The following is an 18,671-nucleotide window of genomic DNA, read 5'->3' on the forward strand; positions in this document are numbered from 1 at the left end:
GTGCTCTTGCAAACATCCAGGGACATCAGCCCAAATGCCCCTTCCTGCACCCATGACAATATTGCCCTCCTCTCACAGCTCAGATTAGTTTGTCCCAGTCACATGCTGGATGAGAGAGGGAAAAATTAGGATGATAGGCCTGCCTCCAAGGACATATACTTTGTGCCCTTGGTTATCCAATTTAAGTGTACAAGCTGGATTGGATAGTGCAGAGGGCATTGGAGACACCAGGCTAGCTCATCCCGTGCTGGTGGCCAACATCTGCCCAAGAGGAGCAAAGAAAACAACATATTTTGGCAACAGGCCTTGCCCAAAACTTTTTAAGATGTTTTGATGATTCAACTTGAGTTCAAGTATTGTTGGTATGAGAACGTAATTTTCCATTAATTTGTAATTAAATTCTCAGTTTGAGTTTTTTGTCTCCGACACCTTTCTCTAAAGGAAGAAAGAATGTCTCTGCTATGTCACTGGCCACCCAGAGTCTGCTTTACTTCAGCAGAAAAAGGGTTTCGCTGTTCTTGTGTTTGATGCAGGTAGGAATGGGAGACGATTTGCCTTCCACCCCTGTTGTACTAGGCAACAGGCTCTGATGCATTCCTGGAGCGGGGTGTACGGCACAAATGGCAGCTGTGTTTCCCCCCCAGCTCATCTGGCTCGGCTTGGCACAGCACACAAGAGCCACCGGTGCAAAGATCGGGCTGACTCAGGCCGAGGGGAGAACGCAGTAGCGGTCAGAGAGCAGAGCATAAAGGAGGCGGGAGTGTCACCAGCTGCAGGTCCTGCACGTGTGTGCTCGGCTGGATTCCTCCCAGGCAGGCACACACAGCCAGCAAGGTGTTACCCTGCCGTGCCCGGGCAAACAGCGACCGGCATGCAGGGGAGGAGGGGAAACCAAGCTGCCTCAAGTGCTGCCCTCGGTGAAAAGCAGTGATGGGGTAGATGGGCTTGAATAACCACTGGGCCCCTAACCTTACACCCACCACATCCAGGTCCACATGGGGACAGCTGAACACCTCCAGGTCTCTGAAGCAGACTCACCTGGGACTGGCTGGCATCTGTTTGCAGGAAATGCCCTGAGCACGGTTGCTGGCATTGTGGTTTGCGACACTGCTTCTGTTTGAAAGCAGTCCAAATGGGGACTTTGGGGTGAAATGATGGCTCAGTGTTTGGGTAGTGGCTATGGGGAGACCCTCCTGGGACGCTCTAGGGCTGTGCATTTACTCCTTAGGCTTTTAGCCGAAAATAGAATTCCACTATGTGAGGAATGAAATCGAAGAGCCCCCTCCACAGAGCCGCATCACAGGCAGGGTGCTGTAGTGGCTTCAGGGCTCTGCAGCGAATGAGATGCCGTTTTTGGCAGGGGGAGCGTGGCCGTGAGAGATGCGCAGTCAGAAGGACCCAGGGGGACCCTGCGGAGCCGGCGGCGGGCCCTGCTCAGCGCCCCCCGCCGCGGCAGGCGGTCCGAGCGGAACAGCAGCCAGGGGACAAAGGAGCGGGAGTGTGCGCAGCGTGTGCCCGGCCTGCGAGCGTGTGCCTGAGCGTGTGTGTGTGTGTGCGTCTGTATGTCTGCGTGTGCCTGAGCGTGTGTGTGTGTCTGTGTGCCTGAGCGTGTGTGTGTGTGTGTCTGGGTGTTTTTGTCTGCATATGTGTGTGTGTGTGTGTGTCTGTCTGTCTGTGTGTGTGTGTGTGTGTGTGTGTGTGTGTGTGTCTGCGTGTGTGTGTGTGTGTCTGTGTGTGTCTGTGTCTCTGTGTGTGCCTGACTGTGTCTGTGTGTGTGTGTGTCTCTGTGTGTGTGTGTCCGTCTGTCTGTCTGTGTGTCTGCGTGTCTGTGTCGACTGCTGGGCGCGTGCCCCGCAGTATGTGCACGTGCGCGTGTGCCCCTCAGCGTGCGCGGCCCGGAGGGCTCCTGGCGGGGGTGACAGGGCGCTGCCCGCGGTGACAAAGGCCCGCCGCTCTCCCCCATTCACAACCCGCGGCCGGCGGGCGGTGCGGACGGATTTTCTTTTTTTGTGAATGGAGGCGGTGACGTCGCCGGGCCCGCGCGCCGCCTCCCCTCCATTCATGCGGCCCCGGCGCGCGGCGGATGGGCGGGGCGGGGCGGGGGGGGGCGCGCGCCGGCCGCCGCCGGGTAGTAAAGGCTGCGCGCGGCGCGCGCGGGGGTGCGCGAGCGGCGCGGGCGGCGGGCGCGGGGCCCGGCGGGCGCTCGCTCCCTCCCTGCCCCCTCACGCCATGGTGGCCACCGAGGGGCTGCGCGAGATGGAGGGCAGCGCGCTGCGCCGGCTCGTGGGCCGCGACGAGGCCGGGGCCGGCGGCGCCGCGCGGTGCCTGGTGCTGGACTGCCGCCCCTTCCTGGCGCACAGCGCCGGGCACATCCGCGGGGCGCTCAACGTGCGCTGCAACACGATCGTGCGGCGGCGGGCCAAGGGCGCCGTGAGCCTGGAGCAGATCCTGCCGGCCGAGGGCGAGGTGCGGGCGCGGCTGCGGGCCGGGCTCTACGCCGCCGTCGTGGTGTACGACGAGCGCAGCCCGCGCGCCGAGGCCCTGCGCGAGGACAGCACCGTGGCGCTCGTGGTGCGCGCGCTCCGTCGCGACACGGCGCGCGCCGACATCCGCCTCCTGGCAGGTACCGGCGGCGGGGACACCGGGAACCGGGGAGGGGACACCGGGAACCAGGGGGATGGACACCGGGAACCAGGGAGAGGAGAACACCGGGAACCGGGCGGGGGGACACTGGGAACCAGGGGGGGACACCAGGAACCGCGGACGGCTGCCCCTGCCCGGGAATGGGGCTCCGGGCTCGCCGCGCCCCGGGCAGGGCTCTGCCGTCTCCCGCCCCCGGCCGTCCGTCCCGCCGAAGCTGGGAGCCGGCGGGAGCGCTGGGGGCCGGCGGGAGCGCGGGGGCCGCACGCACCGCGGTGCGCCGCCCGGAGCTGGGGTACGGGACGGTGGCAGCGCGGCCATCAGCCCCGAGCGAGGGTGCCCGCGCGGTCTGAGCCGGCTCAGGGGCATCGAGCGGGCGCCGTGGCCCTGCCCGGGACCTGAGGGAAGTGAGTGTGTGTGGGAATCCCCCCGCGCTTTGTTCGAGTCCATCCCCAGCCCCACGGAGGTGCAGAGGAGGTATTTGTGCAGGGTCAGATAGCGGCTGTCACGGCGATGTCCCCTTGCAGCGGGCAGAAAACCTGGGGGTGCCTCTGTGCTCCCTTTGCGACTACAGCGGGGATCAGGGCTTCCCCCCTCTGCCGTGTGTTAAATGGGAAGCTGTGCACATTTGGAGCTGCTGGTCCTGAGAATTGCCGGGAGATGATTTAGGGGCGGGGGATGCTCAGCTGGGGTTCCTGGATGAGCTCTGTGGGGCTTTTTCTTTTTTGTTTACAGCCTGAGAGTCAATTTATTCCTTGGCTTACTTACAGCAGGGGTGAGGATGTGTATGCAGAGTAGCAAATCCATTAAGAGGCTTGATAGATGGGGGAACTAGCACTTTCAGTTGTACTAGATACAGTAAAAGCAGCAGGAGCTGTTCCCGGGATGCGATACGATGTGCTGCTGCGGGAGTGCCTGCACAGCAAGGGCTCGCTCAGGAGCAGGCTCCTTCACCGTGAGCCAGCGTGGTGCTGGAGCCACGCATGTGGCAGGAAACGCTGCTCGGATTCAAGGGTGGCCTTTGTCAGCTGAGAGCTTCTGGTGCTTCTGTGGTTCTCGTGGGAGGTTGCTTGGAATGGGAGCCCTTTTAAGGAATAGGCTCCGAGAGACTCAGTCTCAGCACTACAGTCTTGTGTTCCACAGAGCCACTAAAATGATCTTGCTCTGATTCCATGAGAGCTACACTAACCCACAGCTGTGCATGCCCAAGTGCACATTTGTCAGGTGCAGGTCACAGTGAAGACCCTGAAGTGTTTTGTGCAGGTCAGGCTGCTGCCAGGTTCCCTGTAAAACAGCCTGGCTGGGGGTTGCTTGGCCATGGGCTCCTGCTCTGCCTGGCTTCTGCACCGGGCAGGGCTGGCGTGAACAGCCAGGAGCTGCTGGATCAATGAATCTGATGAGATTCATTGAAGAGAAGCATTTGAAAAGGTCTCTTTTTCTTTCCAAGAACCATTCTTTCCAAGATGTTTCTGCCCATCACCCTGGGCAGCTTTTCCCTCTCATGGTGCAATGACCACTGGAGTGCAATGTGGTAGATCCAGGGATTTTAGGACCAGATCCCTGGAAGTTGTCTAACAAAGGCTCTTGGTTTTGGATGCTCTTTCAAATCGAAGCAGTAGGACTGTAAAGGGATGTCAGGCCAGGGAAATGAAGCCTCTGCAAAATGTCCTGGCTGCGTGGGAGGGACAATGCAAATGCAGTGATAAATCTGCACGGTTCTGCTTTAAGGTACTAAAGCCCTTCCTTTTGTAGGGGAGGAAACCACAAAGGACACTGGGATGCTGGCAGTGGGGGGCTCTAGCTGCCTGGGGATTCCTGGGCTGCTTGAGACGCTTGCATCCGTTGTTTTGATTATCCAGCCTTGTTCAGGGCAGTCTCGGAGCTAAGGCTGGATAAGAAGGATGTGTCCTGCTGTAGGCTCTGGTGAGCTGAAATCTGCAGGCATAGGTCTTGCAGTTGGTTTGAGTCTTCAGGAACCATCCTGGCAGTCAGAGCTTGATCCAGCTGGAGTCCTGTGGTGATAGTAAAATACTTGATTTTCATTGATTTCGAGGCTCAAAGTCAGACCCTTTGAGGATGTTAATTAGATTTGAATGAGAGAAGGAAATGTCACCAGAAGTGTTTATTGGCAGGCCAACACTGCAGTTTCCCTGTCCTGGGAACTCAGTGGGGTTTGCTCTTGTTATGCCTGCCATGACAAAGCCCTGACATCCCCTGTGCTCATCCCCCTGGCAGCAGGGCAGAGGGACAAGCTGCTCCATGTTCAGCTTGCACCTGTGTCCTTGGGAAGCAGCAGAAACCTCTCTCAGAGGGCAGCTTGGCTGTACCTGGCCAGAGCCAGGGCTTTCCTGGTCTGTTGTTGTGGGAGCTCTGAGCTGGAGGGTCAAGTTGGGAATGGGAGACCTGCCTGTCTTCTGTCACAAAATAATGTTTCAAGGGCAAATGAGAACTGAACAGTCTTTGGCCTTGGAGCAGCTTTTCCCATTTAAGTCTGAGTATGCTGGAAATAAATCCTCTCTTCATTGTCTCAGAGAGCAACCTTGGCTTCAGTGTGGAGTTTTGGCTGGCAGTATGCAGGTGACCGAGCCCTGGAGCAGAGACTTTGGGTGGTCAAGATCATTGCTCTTGGTGCTCCAAGGGAATGGTGGGGCCTTAGGGATTCCCCCCTTGCTGCCGAGAGCCCGACTGCTCCTCCTGGGGCAGGGATCACTCTCCATCGCTGTAGCATCATCTAGTGGCCAAGGGCATCTCCGGCTGTGTGTTCTGCAGTCCTGTGAATGCGGTCTGGGCTAACACCTCGTGCCTCTCCTCTTGCAGGGGGCTATGAGCGCTTCTCCTCGGAGTACCCCGAATTCTGTGCAAAAACCAAGTCCCTGAGCAATGTGTCACCCCCCACCAGCGCTGAGCCCCTGGATCTGGGCTGCAGTTCCTGTGGGACCCCCTTCCATGACCAGGTACGTCTAAAAGCCCAGTGCTTAGCTATCTTGACTGGCCTTCCAGCATTGCAGCCTGCTCCAATGGGAGTCTCTCTGCTCTCCCTCAGCTGGGGCTTGTGGAGCCAGAGCCCTGCTTCCTTTCCTCTCATGGGAAAGCATGGTGGTCCTCCTAAGCCCTGGGTGTTTGTGTGCCCCACAGGGTGGACAAGCCCACATCCTGTTAACCCACACCTGCGTGTTTCCAAACAAGACAGGGAGAGGGAGAGGAACGGCTGAAAGAGGTTTAGCACCTCAGGAATGCAGCCTCTGCTCCCTCTTCTGAGGGCCCTGGATCAGGTGCCAGGTTGCTGCGCAGCTCCGTGTTTCCAAGCCATCTGGATGTGTGTCCTGCCTCCCACTGTCCCCTGGCCGACCAGCTCTTTTCCTCTGTCACAGGGTGGGCCTGTGGAGATCCTTCCCTTCCTCTACCTTGGCAGCGCCTACCACGCAGCCCGGCGGGACATGCTCGATGCGCTGGGCATCACAGCCCTGCTGAACGTCTCCTCAGACTGCCCCAACCACTTTGAGGGGCACTACCAGTACAAGTGCATCCCTGTGGAGGATAACCACAAAGCTGACATCAGCTCCTGGTTCATGGAGGCAATTGAATTCATTGGTGAGTGCCTGTGCAGAGATGTTGTGTCCATTGGTGGCACCGGTGGGAGGGAGGTCAGCCACCAGCTGTAGGTTTGGTGAGGGGCCGGGCCGCGGTGGCAGGGTGTGGTCTCACGTCTCACCTGTTGCCCTCCAGACTCAGTGAAGGAGTGCTGTGGCCGTGTCCTGGTGCACTGCCAGGCTGGCATCTCCCGCTCGGCCACCATCTGCTTGGCGTACCTGATGATGAAGAAGCGTGTCAAGCTAGAGGAGGCCTTTGAGTTTGTCAAGCAGCGCCGGAGCATCATCTCCCCCAACTTCAGCTTCATGGGGCAGCTGCTGCAGTTCGAGTCGCAGGTGTTGGCCACTTCGTACGCAGTGGATGCTGTCAGCCCCTCGGGGACGCTGCGGGAGCGGGGCAAGGCCACCTCCACCCCCACCTCGCAGTTTGTCTTCAGCTTCCCGGTGTCTGTCGGTGTCCATGCCACCCCCAGCAGCCTGCCCTACCTGCACAGCCCCATCACCACGTCGCCCAGCTGTTAGCTCAGGGCCAGGCCAGCCGGGCAGGCAGTGCCGGGCGTGCAGGGGCACTGAGCCCCGTGATGTTAAGCAATAGTGCCGGACACTGCCATTCACCCTGGACTTGCCATCTTTTTCGTAGAGAAATTTCTTACCTCATCTTGGTTTGTTTGCTTTTTATTGTTATGTTTTGAAAGCACGAAGTTGTAAAAGCCACAAACCTTGACATTGTCCAGGCTCTTTGGGGGAGGAACAAAATAGTATACTGGGTTTCCTCAAGTGCCTGGTCTTCACATGTTTCCATCCCTATTTTACTGTCTTGTTTTTTTACACCTCCCCTTCTCCCCATGTTTCTGGCCACAGCTCATCCAGGTTGACAAGGGAGCATTCCCCTGTTTTTATTGTGCAGCAGCCTTCCCTCTTACAGAGACACCTTTGTGTGTGTGGTGGGTGCTGCTTACCTGAGCCAGGTACACTTCGGACAAGCAGAGCTGCAGGCAGGGCCTTGGGGTGAGCAGGAGTGGTGGCACAGGGCTGCCTGCACTCAACCTCAGCCCTGCCAGTGGCTGGGGAGATGAGGCAGGAGCTGGCAGGCACCTGCCAAGTCACCAGCTGAGCCTAGTCCAGGGAAAGAGCAATGTTTGTGGTTGGGAAGTGGTTTGGAGGGAGAGATGTAGTCTGAAATGCCTCTTTTCTTGCCTCTGTGGATCACTGGTTTCTAGAAAACTTAGGTCCAATCTCCTGTGGCTTTAAGATGAGAAAGAAGGGGTTGGGGCAGCAGTCTGGGCTGCTTTTGATTACTCTGTTCAGTTTCCTCTCCACCAGTCCCACTGCTGCTCTTCTTCCAAAAGAAGCAGAAGGGACATGGGTGGGCTATAATTGAAGAGAGAAGCTGTGGGGTGGAGGACAAGCTGGCCCAGAGGTGTCATTCATCCAGCATTTTCAAGCTTCTCCCACCTCATGACCAGCCCTTTTCCTGTGCTGAGTCTTGTTCACCTGTGCAACATTTCTGCAGCTTCTGGCCCAAGCCTTGAAAATGCCTCATCTTCAACCCACCTGGAGCCTTATTTCCCACCCTACCTCTGTCCTTCCCTCCAGCCCAGTCCAACACACAAGATGCCTGTGTGGCTGATGTACATATGTATGGTTTTGTTCTTTTTTTTTTTTTCTAGAAATTAACTTTTTATTTATTGCCTGAGGGAGGGAGAAAACATTGTTTGGAGAAAATAAAAATAAAACTGTTTTCAACAGTTTGGCTGGAGCAAATTTGTTGTAAAACCAAGACAGAGCAGCAGGTTGTGCACACATTCCATTTTCACAGAGCAACTGTTAAAAATGTATTTATTGACTTTTAAACTATTACAAGTATTGCAGATCAGACATTTAGCCAAGCACACTTATAGATCAAACTCAGTTGTTACAGAGATGTTACTTAAAGTCCACCATGTAGGTAGGCTGAGAAACTGCCCATCATCTTCAACTTTGAGAGAGAAGGTAAAAGAAGAAATAAATAAATGATATCCCAGCTCCAGGTAATTGGCAACCAAGAGAGGACAAATAAAGGGCTAGTTATGAAAACAAGTTACACAAAAAAGGTCTAGAAATTCAACCCCCAGCTACATTGCCATCTGGCTTGCCAGAGAAAGCAATTAGGAATGACAAAGCACAAGCTCATGGGACTGCAGCACAGAAAATCCCCATTTCAATTTCCAAAGCTGAAGCAAGTTCTGCAGATGTTAAGAAAGTGTCCAAATTAGCTTGTAATAACAGAGATTCTAATAATCTACATTAGTAATTAATGGGACCAGCACTAAAACTTGCCACCAACACGTTCAGCAAGACCGATACATCAAAACCAGCCAGATAATGTGACTTGACAGGCATATGTGTCAGTGTAATGGAAATACATCTGCTTCCCATGTCCCCCACAGATTCCCAGGCTCATCACCTTGCTTCAGAGATTTTTACACACACACAGTGTTCCCCAATCCCCTGGGTTTCACATCTACTCTGTGTTAAAGAGAGGTGGGAACACTGCTGCTCCCTCTCTGCACATCTGTCCTGCCACTCTTGGAAAGACCAGGAGAACAGGCTCTGGGACTGTGCCAAGCCACCACCTCTGATCACCAATGGATTCAAGTCTGTGGAGGTTCAAAAGCCAGTTGCTACTTGAGACAAGAACTGAGGATGTGCTTTCCCAGGTCTTCCCTATGCAGGCTGCAGCACAGCTTACAATGCTGCACAAATATTCAGCTTAACATACCTGAAGCATGCATTAGATGCATGTCCTCTTGGATTTCTGAGCTAGACTTTCTGTAGTAAAGCAGCATGGAAACAGAGAAATCCCACTGAAAATAAATTCACGTATTTCCTGACATTCAGCTTCTGAGAATGATTAGCAATGTTCAAACTAATCTGTTTTGTGGCTGGACCCTTCCTTTTCACCCATCTCGAAAAATCCTGTTTAGGGCAATTTCTGTTAACAGTCCCATATGGAAATTGCAGGCAGTGCATGAACTGTGCAGAAATTGATGCCATTGCAGGGATGCAGGAAGCTTTTTTGATTTGCCACTGTCTTAAGTAGCTCTCACAGGGCATGCAGTGGCACAACATGCTTGCATCCCTCAGCACCTCACACATTCACAGGGAGCAGACACCTCCTCTAACCTAGAACGAACAGCAGGAGCAGCTGGTTTCCAGAGCCAAGAAAGTGCCTTTCTCCAGGAGCTACTCCCTCCCATATAACACATCCCTTTTCTGTGTCTGCTGGACACCACAGCCAACAGTGCAGAACATTTTGCAGGGTTTTCTCTCTGCTTCAGTGTAGAATTTTCTTTTGGGGTACTCCCATAACAAACAAGCAAAGTTTAAGTTTGCAGGCAAAATAAATTCCTGCTACATAATGCAGTAGGATTCAATTGCATCTCATGCAAACACTTGAAACAGAGGTTAAAAAACCATTAGTGACTACAACATGGTAGAACTAGTATAAGAGGTTTGTAACAGTCTCTATGGAGCTGGGATCAAACACAACTGGTAGATAAAAATAAGAATGAAAAAATAAAATATACCTTATTAAGATACTGTACTGTTTGCTTTTAATCCTAACAAAAGTTTTGTTGACAGCAATCAGAATGCAGTGTCACTGCACCAGGTATCTAAGTCATCAGTCTCATGGAAACAGTTTCAGCAACGGAGAGTAGAACCCTCCTTTGTTAGGTGGTGACTTTTCTTTCTGTTTCGCCTATTAAGGTCCTGTTGCGAAACTACACAGAAGTTTCAAAATGCTGCCTCAAAGGGACACTGACGAAGATCAACAGGCCTGAGGGACATATTGTCCCTGGTGCCAGCAGACACCAAGTTCTGTCCCTGGACTCCCAAGCCTATGAGGGCTTAGCCAGTGTTTTTACATCCTCAGCTCCTACTGTGCCTCCCACTGGTGATCCAATGCTGCAAAATGAGCATCCCCATATCAGGGGACTGCTCTTCTCAGGAGGTCAAAAACTTCATTTCTCGGGAGGCAGCACCTGCCTGGTTATGGGGTCACAGTATTTATAAGGTCCCACTGTAGTTAACTCCCCCAGCTGAAGCAGCAGTGTCTGTACCGTTAACAGCTTGCCAAAAGCACCACAAACACCGCCAGGTTTTTAACGGGTAACTTTGGTATTGATGGGCAGATCCTCACTTTGTTTTGAACTGAAAGAGCACCTATGACAACATATGCTACTCCTGCATAGGTGTCAGCAACACACAGATGCATCATCAGGCCTGGGTACTCCTGTGTGTCTGGCCACAAACTGATATGAGCTCACGTCATTACGAGACAAAAACCACTGCAAAATGATTTCCTCACACAGCACCTTTACTCTGCACAGAACATCAGAAACATTAACACTGGCAGTTCAAAGATACTGGAAAGTAGAATCACAGAATATGCTGAGTTGGAAGAGACCCATCAGGATCACTGAGTCTAACTCCTGGCTCTGCACAAGACAGCCCCAGGAGTCACACCATGTGCCTGAGAGTGTTGTCCAAAAGCTTCTTGAATTCTATCAGGCTTGGTGCTAAGACCACTTCCCTGGGGTCCCTCTGGGTGAAAATCCTTTCTCCTAATACCCAACCTAAATTTCCCTCCTAATCTCAGCTTCATGCTGTTTCCTCCAGTCTTGTTACTGGTCATGGGAGTGAAGATATTGGTACGGGCCCATCCACTTCCTCTTGTGAGGATGTTGAAAACCCCAATGAGGTCTCCCCTCAGTCTCCTCCAGGCTATTTTTATCTTCTAGAAGTTTCAGGCTGCAAAAGGAATCCTGTCTAGCCATTAGTTCAACCAGCACATAGGAAACAACAAGCAAGAACAGCATCCGGTGTGGGCTCGGTGGGGTTTTCCTTTTTAGATTTGTTCTTGTTTATGAAAGATGTAAAGTTTTAACTTTCACACCCACATTAACCATTTTGCTCACCTAAGCAGCACAGCTGTTTCACCATTTAAAACTATGTCTAACTGGGGATGGAGAGCAGCACTCGCTCTGGTCGCTATCTGAAACCCTAGAGCAGATAGGCACATCCCCTCACGCCGTTATTAACTAAATGAAAAGCAAACCCCAAACTTAAATGGTGAATACAAAGCTTCAAAGCCTAGTGGTGATCTTTGCAATCCTCTAACACTATGAAACAAGTAGCCAAAATACAAGCACCCAATTTTATCAATTAAACTTGTTTAAAAGGACAACTAGGCTAGAGCCTGGCTGGGACTTCAAAGCTACATATTTAGTCAGGTCACAAAATGAAGCGAGAACCATATATCCACTGTCAGCTCAAGAAAAGTAAGAGTTCAAGTTCTGTTGGAGTATTGCTATTTCTAAGGTTTCCTTTAGAGATATTACAAAGAGATGATGTTCAGGTAGCCATATTGCATCAAATGACTGATTTTACAGTGGGTGATTACTGGTGATTACTTCTTGTGAGAATGACGTGCTTCAACATTAATGCCTTAACATTAAAAATAAAAGTGTTGTGTCTTAATGCTGAAAGTGAAATGCTCTTCAGGATTAAGTCTGTTTTATACAAACGTGTTAGCAAAATCCCACTTGTGGGGAGCACATATATTTTTATGAACTAAGAGCACACTATTCTGTTGCTTCCTTGCTTTAAGGGGGATAAAACCTGAATGCATGAACTGGATCATCAGACAGTGCTGGTTGATAGGGTATTGTACCACACGTTGTGTCCAAAGGAACATTTTTTTTCCTCCAGATGTTACATGGTCAACACCGGAGCACATCTCCTGGTACTGGTTGTTAGGAAAAAAATTAACAAGTCTTGATCTTCAACCTTCTCTGAAACTGTAAAACACCACAAAAAAGAAACAGTTTCTACTTTTGTTAAATCCATATCCACCATGAGGGGGACTTTTGAAACTGTTTGATGCTGTGCTATGCAATGCTTAAAAATAACTTTCTCCTACTCAGCAAAAAAAACCTGGGAATTTGGGAAGAAGGGTATTAAGTGAATAAATCCTAACTTTGTTCTCTGGTATACCTGCAAACAAATCTGCTTGCCAACTGATATTTTAAAATTTTGTTCTCATCAAAATGTAAAATTGATATTTAAAAAAATTATTACTTTTGTAAATCCCTTAAGCTCTTCAACTGTGATGTCACACACAAAGATGTGACAGGAAACTGCTCTAATAACTCTCCCTTACCAGCCTGAAACCCATTTACTGGGTCTCATCTTACAGAGGGACATGAACCAGATACACCCTCCTGTATGAAATCTTCTGACTTTCCACCTGCTTCTCCCAGAAAAACCATACCCTGCTGTAACTGGAGAACACTTCAAAAGCTGCATTGTACTTAACAGGAGCCTTATAAAATGTTCTTTTAGAGATGCCAGAAGAGGGCATGAAGTTCTTCTAAGCACAAGAGCTGGTTCTACCCTTGCAAACACTTCCCAGGGCTTCCCCTGAAAAACTCACACAGACAAGGCAGCAAACTGACATAGCTTGTTTCCACTCCAAAGTTACACTCACTCATGTTATCGTTTGCTCAGAGGTGTGCAAAAAAAACCCCTATATTGAATAACTTGACCTAGCCCCTCCTCAGATGAAATTTATATTGCATTGTTAATGATTTTAGTCGACTTGACTTTGTGCAAAATATTTTCAAGAAAGTTCTGGCTCAACTTCAGAATACAAAAGGAGAATAAATAGGATCTCTTGAAAACAGGAAATGAATGGTGTATGCTGAAAAGAAAATGATGGGCTTAATGTAATTTATCTGCAAATAAAATAACTAGAAAAGTAGTGTCTGAAATTTTAACATGTGAGATGGCAGCAATAAAGATTTCCATTTGCACAATAATGTTCCCAAGGTCTAGATCAAAACAATATTATTTTACACATGGTATCTGCAGAGACTAGGAGCCTGAGATATGTTATTAAAAGGCAGTCCCTTGTAAACTTTCCTCAAGAGGAACAGTAGCAGTTGAGTGTGCAAGAGTTACTCATTATCATATTCATCAAGACAGCAATACTTTAGAAAAGACATACAGCTTATTTCCAGGTTGTTAGGAATTTTATGTGATACTGATTTTCTGAAACATGTATTCATCCAGTCCAAGATTGAAGTCACATCCTTCTCCACTGCTCTGAAGCTACTAGGTCTTCTGTTCTGCTGCTGTTGCTGTCTGTGAGGGAGCTTCTGGTTTCACAATCTGGTACGTAATGAGATATTCTGGGTATGCCTGAAAGTTAAATAAGGAAAAAAAAAACTGGTTTAAGGGTAACTCAGCAAGTTCCAGTTTTTGCACTAAACAGTGACCAGGAAGGACAGCACAAGAACCAGCTCTATGTTCACAGCATGCAAGCAAAAGTGGGTATTTCAAACCTAGCCAGCACTGTGTGGAACTGCTGGATGTACTTAACACCTTGGTTAATACACAAACAAAAATATGTTTCTTCCACACAGTCACTGTCAGAAATTGTGTGCAACAGGAATTCAGAGTTATTCTCCTTGTTAACTAATCCTACAAATCGATCAGTGCCTGTTAAGTTACTCAAAAATCTCAGATGACTGATAAAGTCTGACCTCAAAAGGGACAACAGCTTGCAATGTAACCTGCAAAGGCCTTTACTGGCAGTAAAATACTTGGCCCACTCAAAGCACATGACCCAGTAAGTCATCTGTCCATCTGTCCAGTGTTTCCTGGAGACAGCTGGTAGCCAGTTCAGTCCCAGAACAAAGCTAGAGTTGATGGAGGGCAGGGCCCCATTCCGAGGAACCTCGACAGATGAGATGAGACTGGGCCTACAGAAGCCTCATGGAATCCAGCAAGGGCAAAGGAACCTGAGATGAATTCCTTGTAACATTGCAGGATGAGAAGCTACTCAGCTGAAAAGGTGATGGGAGACAGTAAACTAAAGCAGAATCATCAGTAGTGTGTCCTGGCAGCAGTAAAGGCTATGAGCATCCTGTGGTAATATCATCAGGTGTAGCAGCAACTGCTGTTTATTCTGTACTCCCTCCTTGACCACATCTAGAAAACCACACACAACTTTTAGGTTCTACAATACAAGAAAGATGCCAACAAGCTGGAGCCAAGTTCAGCAAAGGACCAATGAGATAGATGGTCAGCAAAGGACCAATAAGACAGCTGGGGCAGAGAGCACAGGATAAAGAAGATGCTGAGAGAGAGATGAGCTTGTTTGATCAAAAAAGAGAAGGCTTTGTGAAACCATAATTGTCACTCTATCATAGAAGGCCACCTGACTGGTCAGGCACAATCTGTGCTTACTTAAGCTGTGCTGGCTGTCTTGAATCAGCTCCTGGTCTTGCATGTGCCTTCCATGAGGATCTGTTCCATGATCTTCCCAGCTACAGAGGTGAGAGTCACCGATCTGCAGTTCCCTTGTGTCTACTTTTCTCCCCTTTTAAAAAATCCAAGTGATGTCTCCCTTTTTCCACTCACTGGGGTCCTTGCCTGACTGCCATGACTTTTCAAATATCACAGAACTACAGAATATTCTGAGTTGGAAAGAACCTGCAAGGACACCACCAAGTCCAGCTCTTAAGTGAATGACCCATACAGGGATCAAACCTATGATCTCGGTATTATTAGCAGTATGCTCCAACCAACCAAGGTAATCTCAGGGTGTGATGGAGAGTGGCTTGGCAACACCATCAGCCAGCTCATTCAGGACCTGGGATGTTTGTCATCACAAGTTTATGGTTATTCAGTTTGATCATGTGATCTGGGAGCCATCCATGGTAGTAAGCAAAACACTTCTATGGAGTCAAGGTCTAGCTGAGTTCTTCAGATTAAGAATCAACTTTTGAAGACTCCTCTGCTACTCCAGCTGCCATTTAAGAGTAGTCTCTGTCACTTCTGGGAACATACAGGTAAAAAGCCCAGGATCCTCAAATGTACTGGAGCCCCAAAAATGCACGTGACCTTGATGCTGCAGTAGTGCCACTAAAACGCAATGGGAGTAAGACAGCTTACTGAGAGAAGCTACAATTCTTAACAGACTCCATCAGAGCTGCACAGGGGAAATTAGATAATTCTGCAAGGCATAAATCAGAGCAGATCAGTGGATAGGAGTAGCATTTGCTGTGTAGGTACAGTTCACTGTTTATTTCCCCATTTAAATGAAAGAAAACCCAATGACCTAATCAGCAGCATTATCACAGCATGCTTGGTTTGGAAAGCAGGCACAGTCCATCTCCAGCTCCAGGCTGTGTCCTCGCATAAAGGTAGTCCCAGCTAAGCCACCTACCTGCTCCCCTCTGTAGATGACATACTCAGCATAAGCAAGTCCATTCACGCTTGGCCTGCCGATAACAGAGTGGTGCCCAGGAGGGGCGTGAGCCATTTTCATTGTGCTGAACTGAAGAAAGGATTTGCCAAGGGTCACTCTACAGAAGAGCATTTGTCTAAAACGAAAAAAGAGAGTATAATTTTCAAATATCTTACTAGGAGTTGTATGCTTCCAGAAGGACTTCAGTCTTTTGAGTTTATTTCAGTACAATTAATTTCTCATGGCTTTTTAGAGAAACACTTTAAGAAGCCAGTTCTAAGACTGTATAAAACCTGTCACAAAAATCTTTCATGACACTCAGAAGGGAAAACACACAGTTTGTCTAGCCCTCACAGGGAAGCCTGTTCTAGTTCATTTCATATGAAGCTGTTGAAAGAAGCTGAAACTCTCTGTGATCCTACCAGCAGGGAATGGACAGGTGTCAAAGTGTGAGAAACACACTGATCTACTCCAGGACAAAACAAAGCTGCAATTAAGTCCTTTTCCAAAATTATCTACCTCCAATATTATCTGATCCACAGTACACCACACTGTACTGCTGACCATCACTTTGCACTGCAGTTTTGTCTTGAGAGTGCCTGCAGTTTAATTGCTATTTTCCCCTGACTCTTCATTTTCAAACTTGCTGTTTCAAGCCTCTTTCCTGAGCCACTGCTCACTTTGATTTATACTCACTGCATGCTTAGATGTAATTTTTGACCTTCCTGTGGGACTTGCTGCATTTATACTTGTTTTGTTCAACCCTGACAAATGGAAAACTGCATTTTTCCTGCCAAGACCAAGCTCAAGTGGCCATTCTTTGCCTGCATATCGCCCTGTGCCAGGATCATAAAAACCAGGACAGGCAGAATTATGTGTGGGGAACTCTACTGGATTCCTACCTGTGGCAGATGTAACAGGACCTGTCTTTGTGTGTGGGACAGCCAGTTCCTCCCCCTATTCCATACACATATTGGTTGCTTTTAGAGGAGTTCTCAGCAAAGTAAATTCCAGCTCCAAACATTCCTCCAATGTATGCATGCCTTTCATCAAATCCTTTGTGAATGATAGCATTAATAAAAGGAGAGCCTAGAACAGTGACACAAAAAGACACATACTTGTTAAGTTGTATAGTAATACAGGACTCAATGTCAAGAGGCGTTAATCTGCCTCAAATAGACCAATAAATAGCAGAAAGTGTGCTCAGTCAGCTGCAAGGGGGCGATACCCAGCAGGATGCAGTGATGTGTGGGATTTATCATTATATACCAAAATCCCACGTGTGACTCATTTCTTACTCATTTCACAGATCTCATTAAATGGCTTTCCCCCCACTCACATTTCAGTGCAATTTATCTTGTCAATGCACACCCTCTCCAGGAGTCAGCACTGCTTAAGGTGGGGCAAGGTGTCAGGACAATCATACCCAAAACCAATTTCCTATACAGAATCACAGAAGAATCTAGGACAGAAGGACCTTCAGGCAATTGTCATTTGTAGGCATTTCTAGAGAAATCTTGCTGAAACTCATGGTTGGTTTTGAATCCTTTCCCTGATGCTTGCCTAAAGCACCAGGGTAAAACACTTTTCTTGCGTGCTGCTCCCCTCATTTAGAAGACACCATGTCTTTCTCACAGCAATGTAACATCATCCCAGCAGCTTTACTTGAAATGACTAAGATACAGCTTAGCAGAAAACCTTCCTCTTTCTTAAGAAACCAAAACATAATAAAAGTATTTCTTATCCAGTGTTGCTTTTTGGACTGCAGTTACCACACAGAGTAACTCCACCACCCCCACACCCCCTGCATTTCCAGTGTAGAAACACAATTACTTGCATAGGATGGTGACACAGCAACAGTAACATTGCCTGTGGGTCTTTGCAAGGTTTGGGTTTTTTTGGTAAATACCACTACATACAAAGACACGTGACTTCCTTACCGTGAAACAGCATGCGCTCGTTGTGATGATTGTGATTCTCCTCTGAGACCTCCTTCTGTCTGTGACAGAATCTCTCCCGCAACTTCTTGTTCACTACCTTCTGAATCTGCAGTAGAACAACAGATCCAACCATGCTGTTACCGTAACATCTCAATCTCTCAAATGTATTTGAATTGCAATTGAAATGAAATCTAGTTTCACAGAGTTCACATTAATTTGACAGGGAAACTGACGGAAGACACATGAATGCTGTGAAGAAACCCCATGGCTGTTCCGCACGCAAAGCTGAAGTTTCTCCAACAACTCTAGCCCACACCTACAAATAGTTAAAACTACTGTGAAAGTGCAGTCTAAATCCTCAGGTTTAAGGACAACTTTCAGGCTTCTTCTCACAGAGCCTTCAATACCACAAAGAACTACAAACTGAAACTCCTTCCCGCTCTGCTTTGAGCTCTGCTGACTGATTGTCTAGCTCTTTGAAACTTGCTATCTAGTTTAGGTTCATTTTTTATGAAAAGAAACAACTTTTGGTTATTTTCATAAAAAATAATGGGATGTGCTGTCTAATCTATCCATATAATTTCAGCCACATGCTCTTAATACCACTGTGGTTTTTGTAAAGGACTTCACCATTGGCTGGGAGTAGGATGGAAGAGGAGTTTACTTCAGGACACATGATCTATTGGATCAAGTTGCAAAGGTTCTGCACAGGCTTACTTCTCAAAGAGATAGGCAGCACAGGTTTGCTGAAGCTCAGAAACCAAGTTCTGTTCTGATTCCCTCTATTTCCTTCTCCCCACAAAAAGAAACCAGAAAGAGTACCTTCCCTCAGAAAGACAACACTATTTTCTAGAATACCATGGCTTGGAAAATGCATTTTTCTAGTTGGCAAGGGCAAAGGGGGTGGTGTCAAGCTGGAAGGTTGCACAGGGAGATAGAAACTTCTTATTAGAAGTCATGATCAACCTTTCATACACTTGTACCCCAAATCCCCTTTAAAATGGCAAGAAAAGACTACACTGAGAAAAGAGATAAATCTGTGTTGCAAGGGTCAAACACAGAAGTTATAGGCCTCTGAAATTCAGTGAGGTTCTTCACCACCTCTGTCTTCAACAACATTCCTTCAGACTCCTTTAGGAGCCCAAGTGACACTTCTCCCTCATTCCCTGTGCAGAGCATGCATTAATTTTAGCACTTGCATTA

General features: G+C 48.8%; 2 protein-coding genes across 2 annotated transcripts in view; one reads left to right on the top strand and one right to left on the bottom strand.

The window, feature by feature from the left end:
* Positions 1–2,220: 2,220 nt before the first annotated feature.
* Positions 2,221–7,978, top strand: DUSP4 (dual specificity phosphatase 4). Its single transcript, XM_030947787.1, has 4 exons — positions 2,221–2,623; positions 5,458–5,594; positions 6,012–6,231; positions 6,367–7,978. Exons 1-4 carry the CDS (start codon positions 2,230–2,232, stop codon positions 6,750–6,752), a joined length of 1,137 nt encoding a protein of 378 aa, XP_030803647.1. The 5' UTR covers positions 2,221–2,229; the 3' UTR covers positions 6,753–7,978.
* Positions 7,979–8,052: 74 nt separating this feature from the next.
* The window catches only part of TNKS (tankyrase), a 128,570-nt gene continuing 117,951 nt past the window's right edge, over positions 8,053–18,671 (bottom strand). The window contains 4 exon segments of the mRNA XM_030947785.1: positions 8,053–13,475; positions 15,508–15,664; positions 16,431–16,617; positions 17,469–17,574. Coding sequence (XP_030803645.1) covers positions 13,389–13,475; positions 15,508–15,664; positions 16,431–16,617; positions 17,469–17,574 — 537 coding nt within the window. The 3' untranslated portion in view covers positions 8,053–13,388.

The sequence above is a fragment of the Camarhynchus parvulus genome, chromosome 4 (assembly GCF_901933205.1).
Source record: "Camarhynchus parvulus chromosome 4, STF_HiC, whole genome shotgun sequence".
Lineage (NCBI taxonomy): Eukaryota > Metazoa > Chordata > Aves > Passeriformes > Thraupidae > Camarhynchus > Camarhynchus parvulus.

Coding starts and splice junctions, on each gene's coding strand:
- DUSP4 (XM_030947787.1), top strand. CDS start 2,230: ATGGTGGCCACCGAGGGGCTGCGCGAGATGGAGGGCAGCGCGCTGCGC. Junction 2,624..5,457: donor CGACATCCGCCTCCTGGCAG/GTACCGGCGGCG, acceptor CTCCTCTTGCAG/GGGGCTATGAGCGCTTCTCC. Junction 6,232..6,366: donor GGAGGCAATTGAATTCATTG/GTGAGTGCCTGT, acceptor GTTGCCCTCCAG/ACTCAGTGAAGGAGTGCTGT.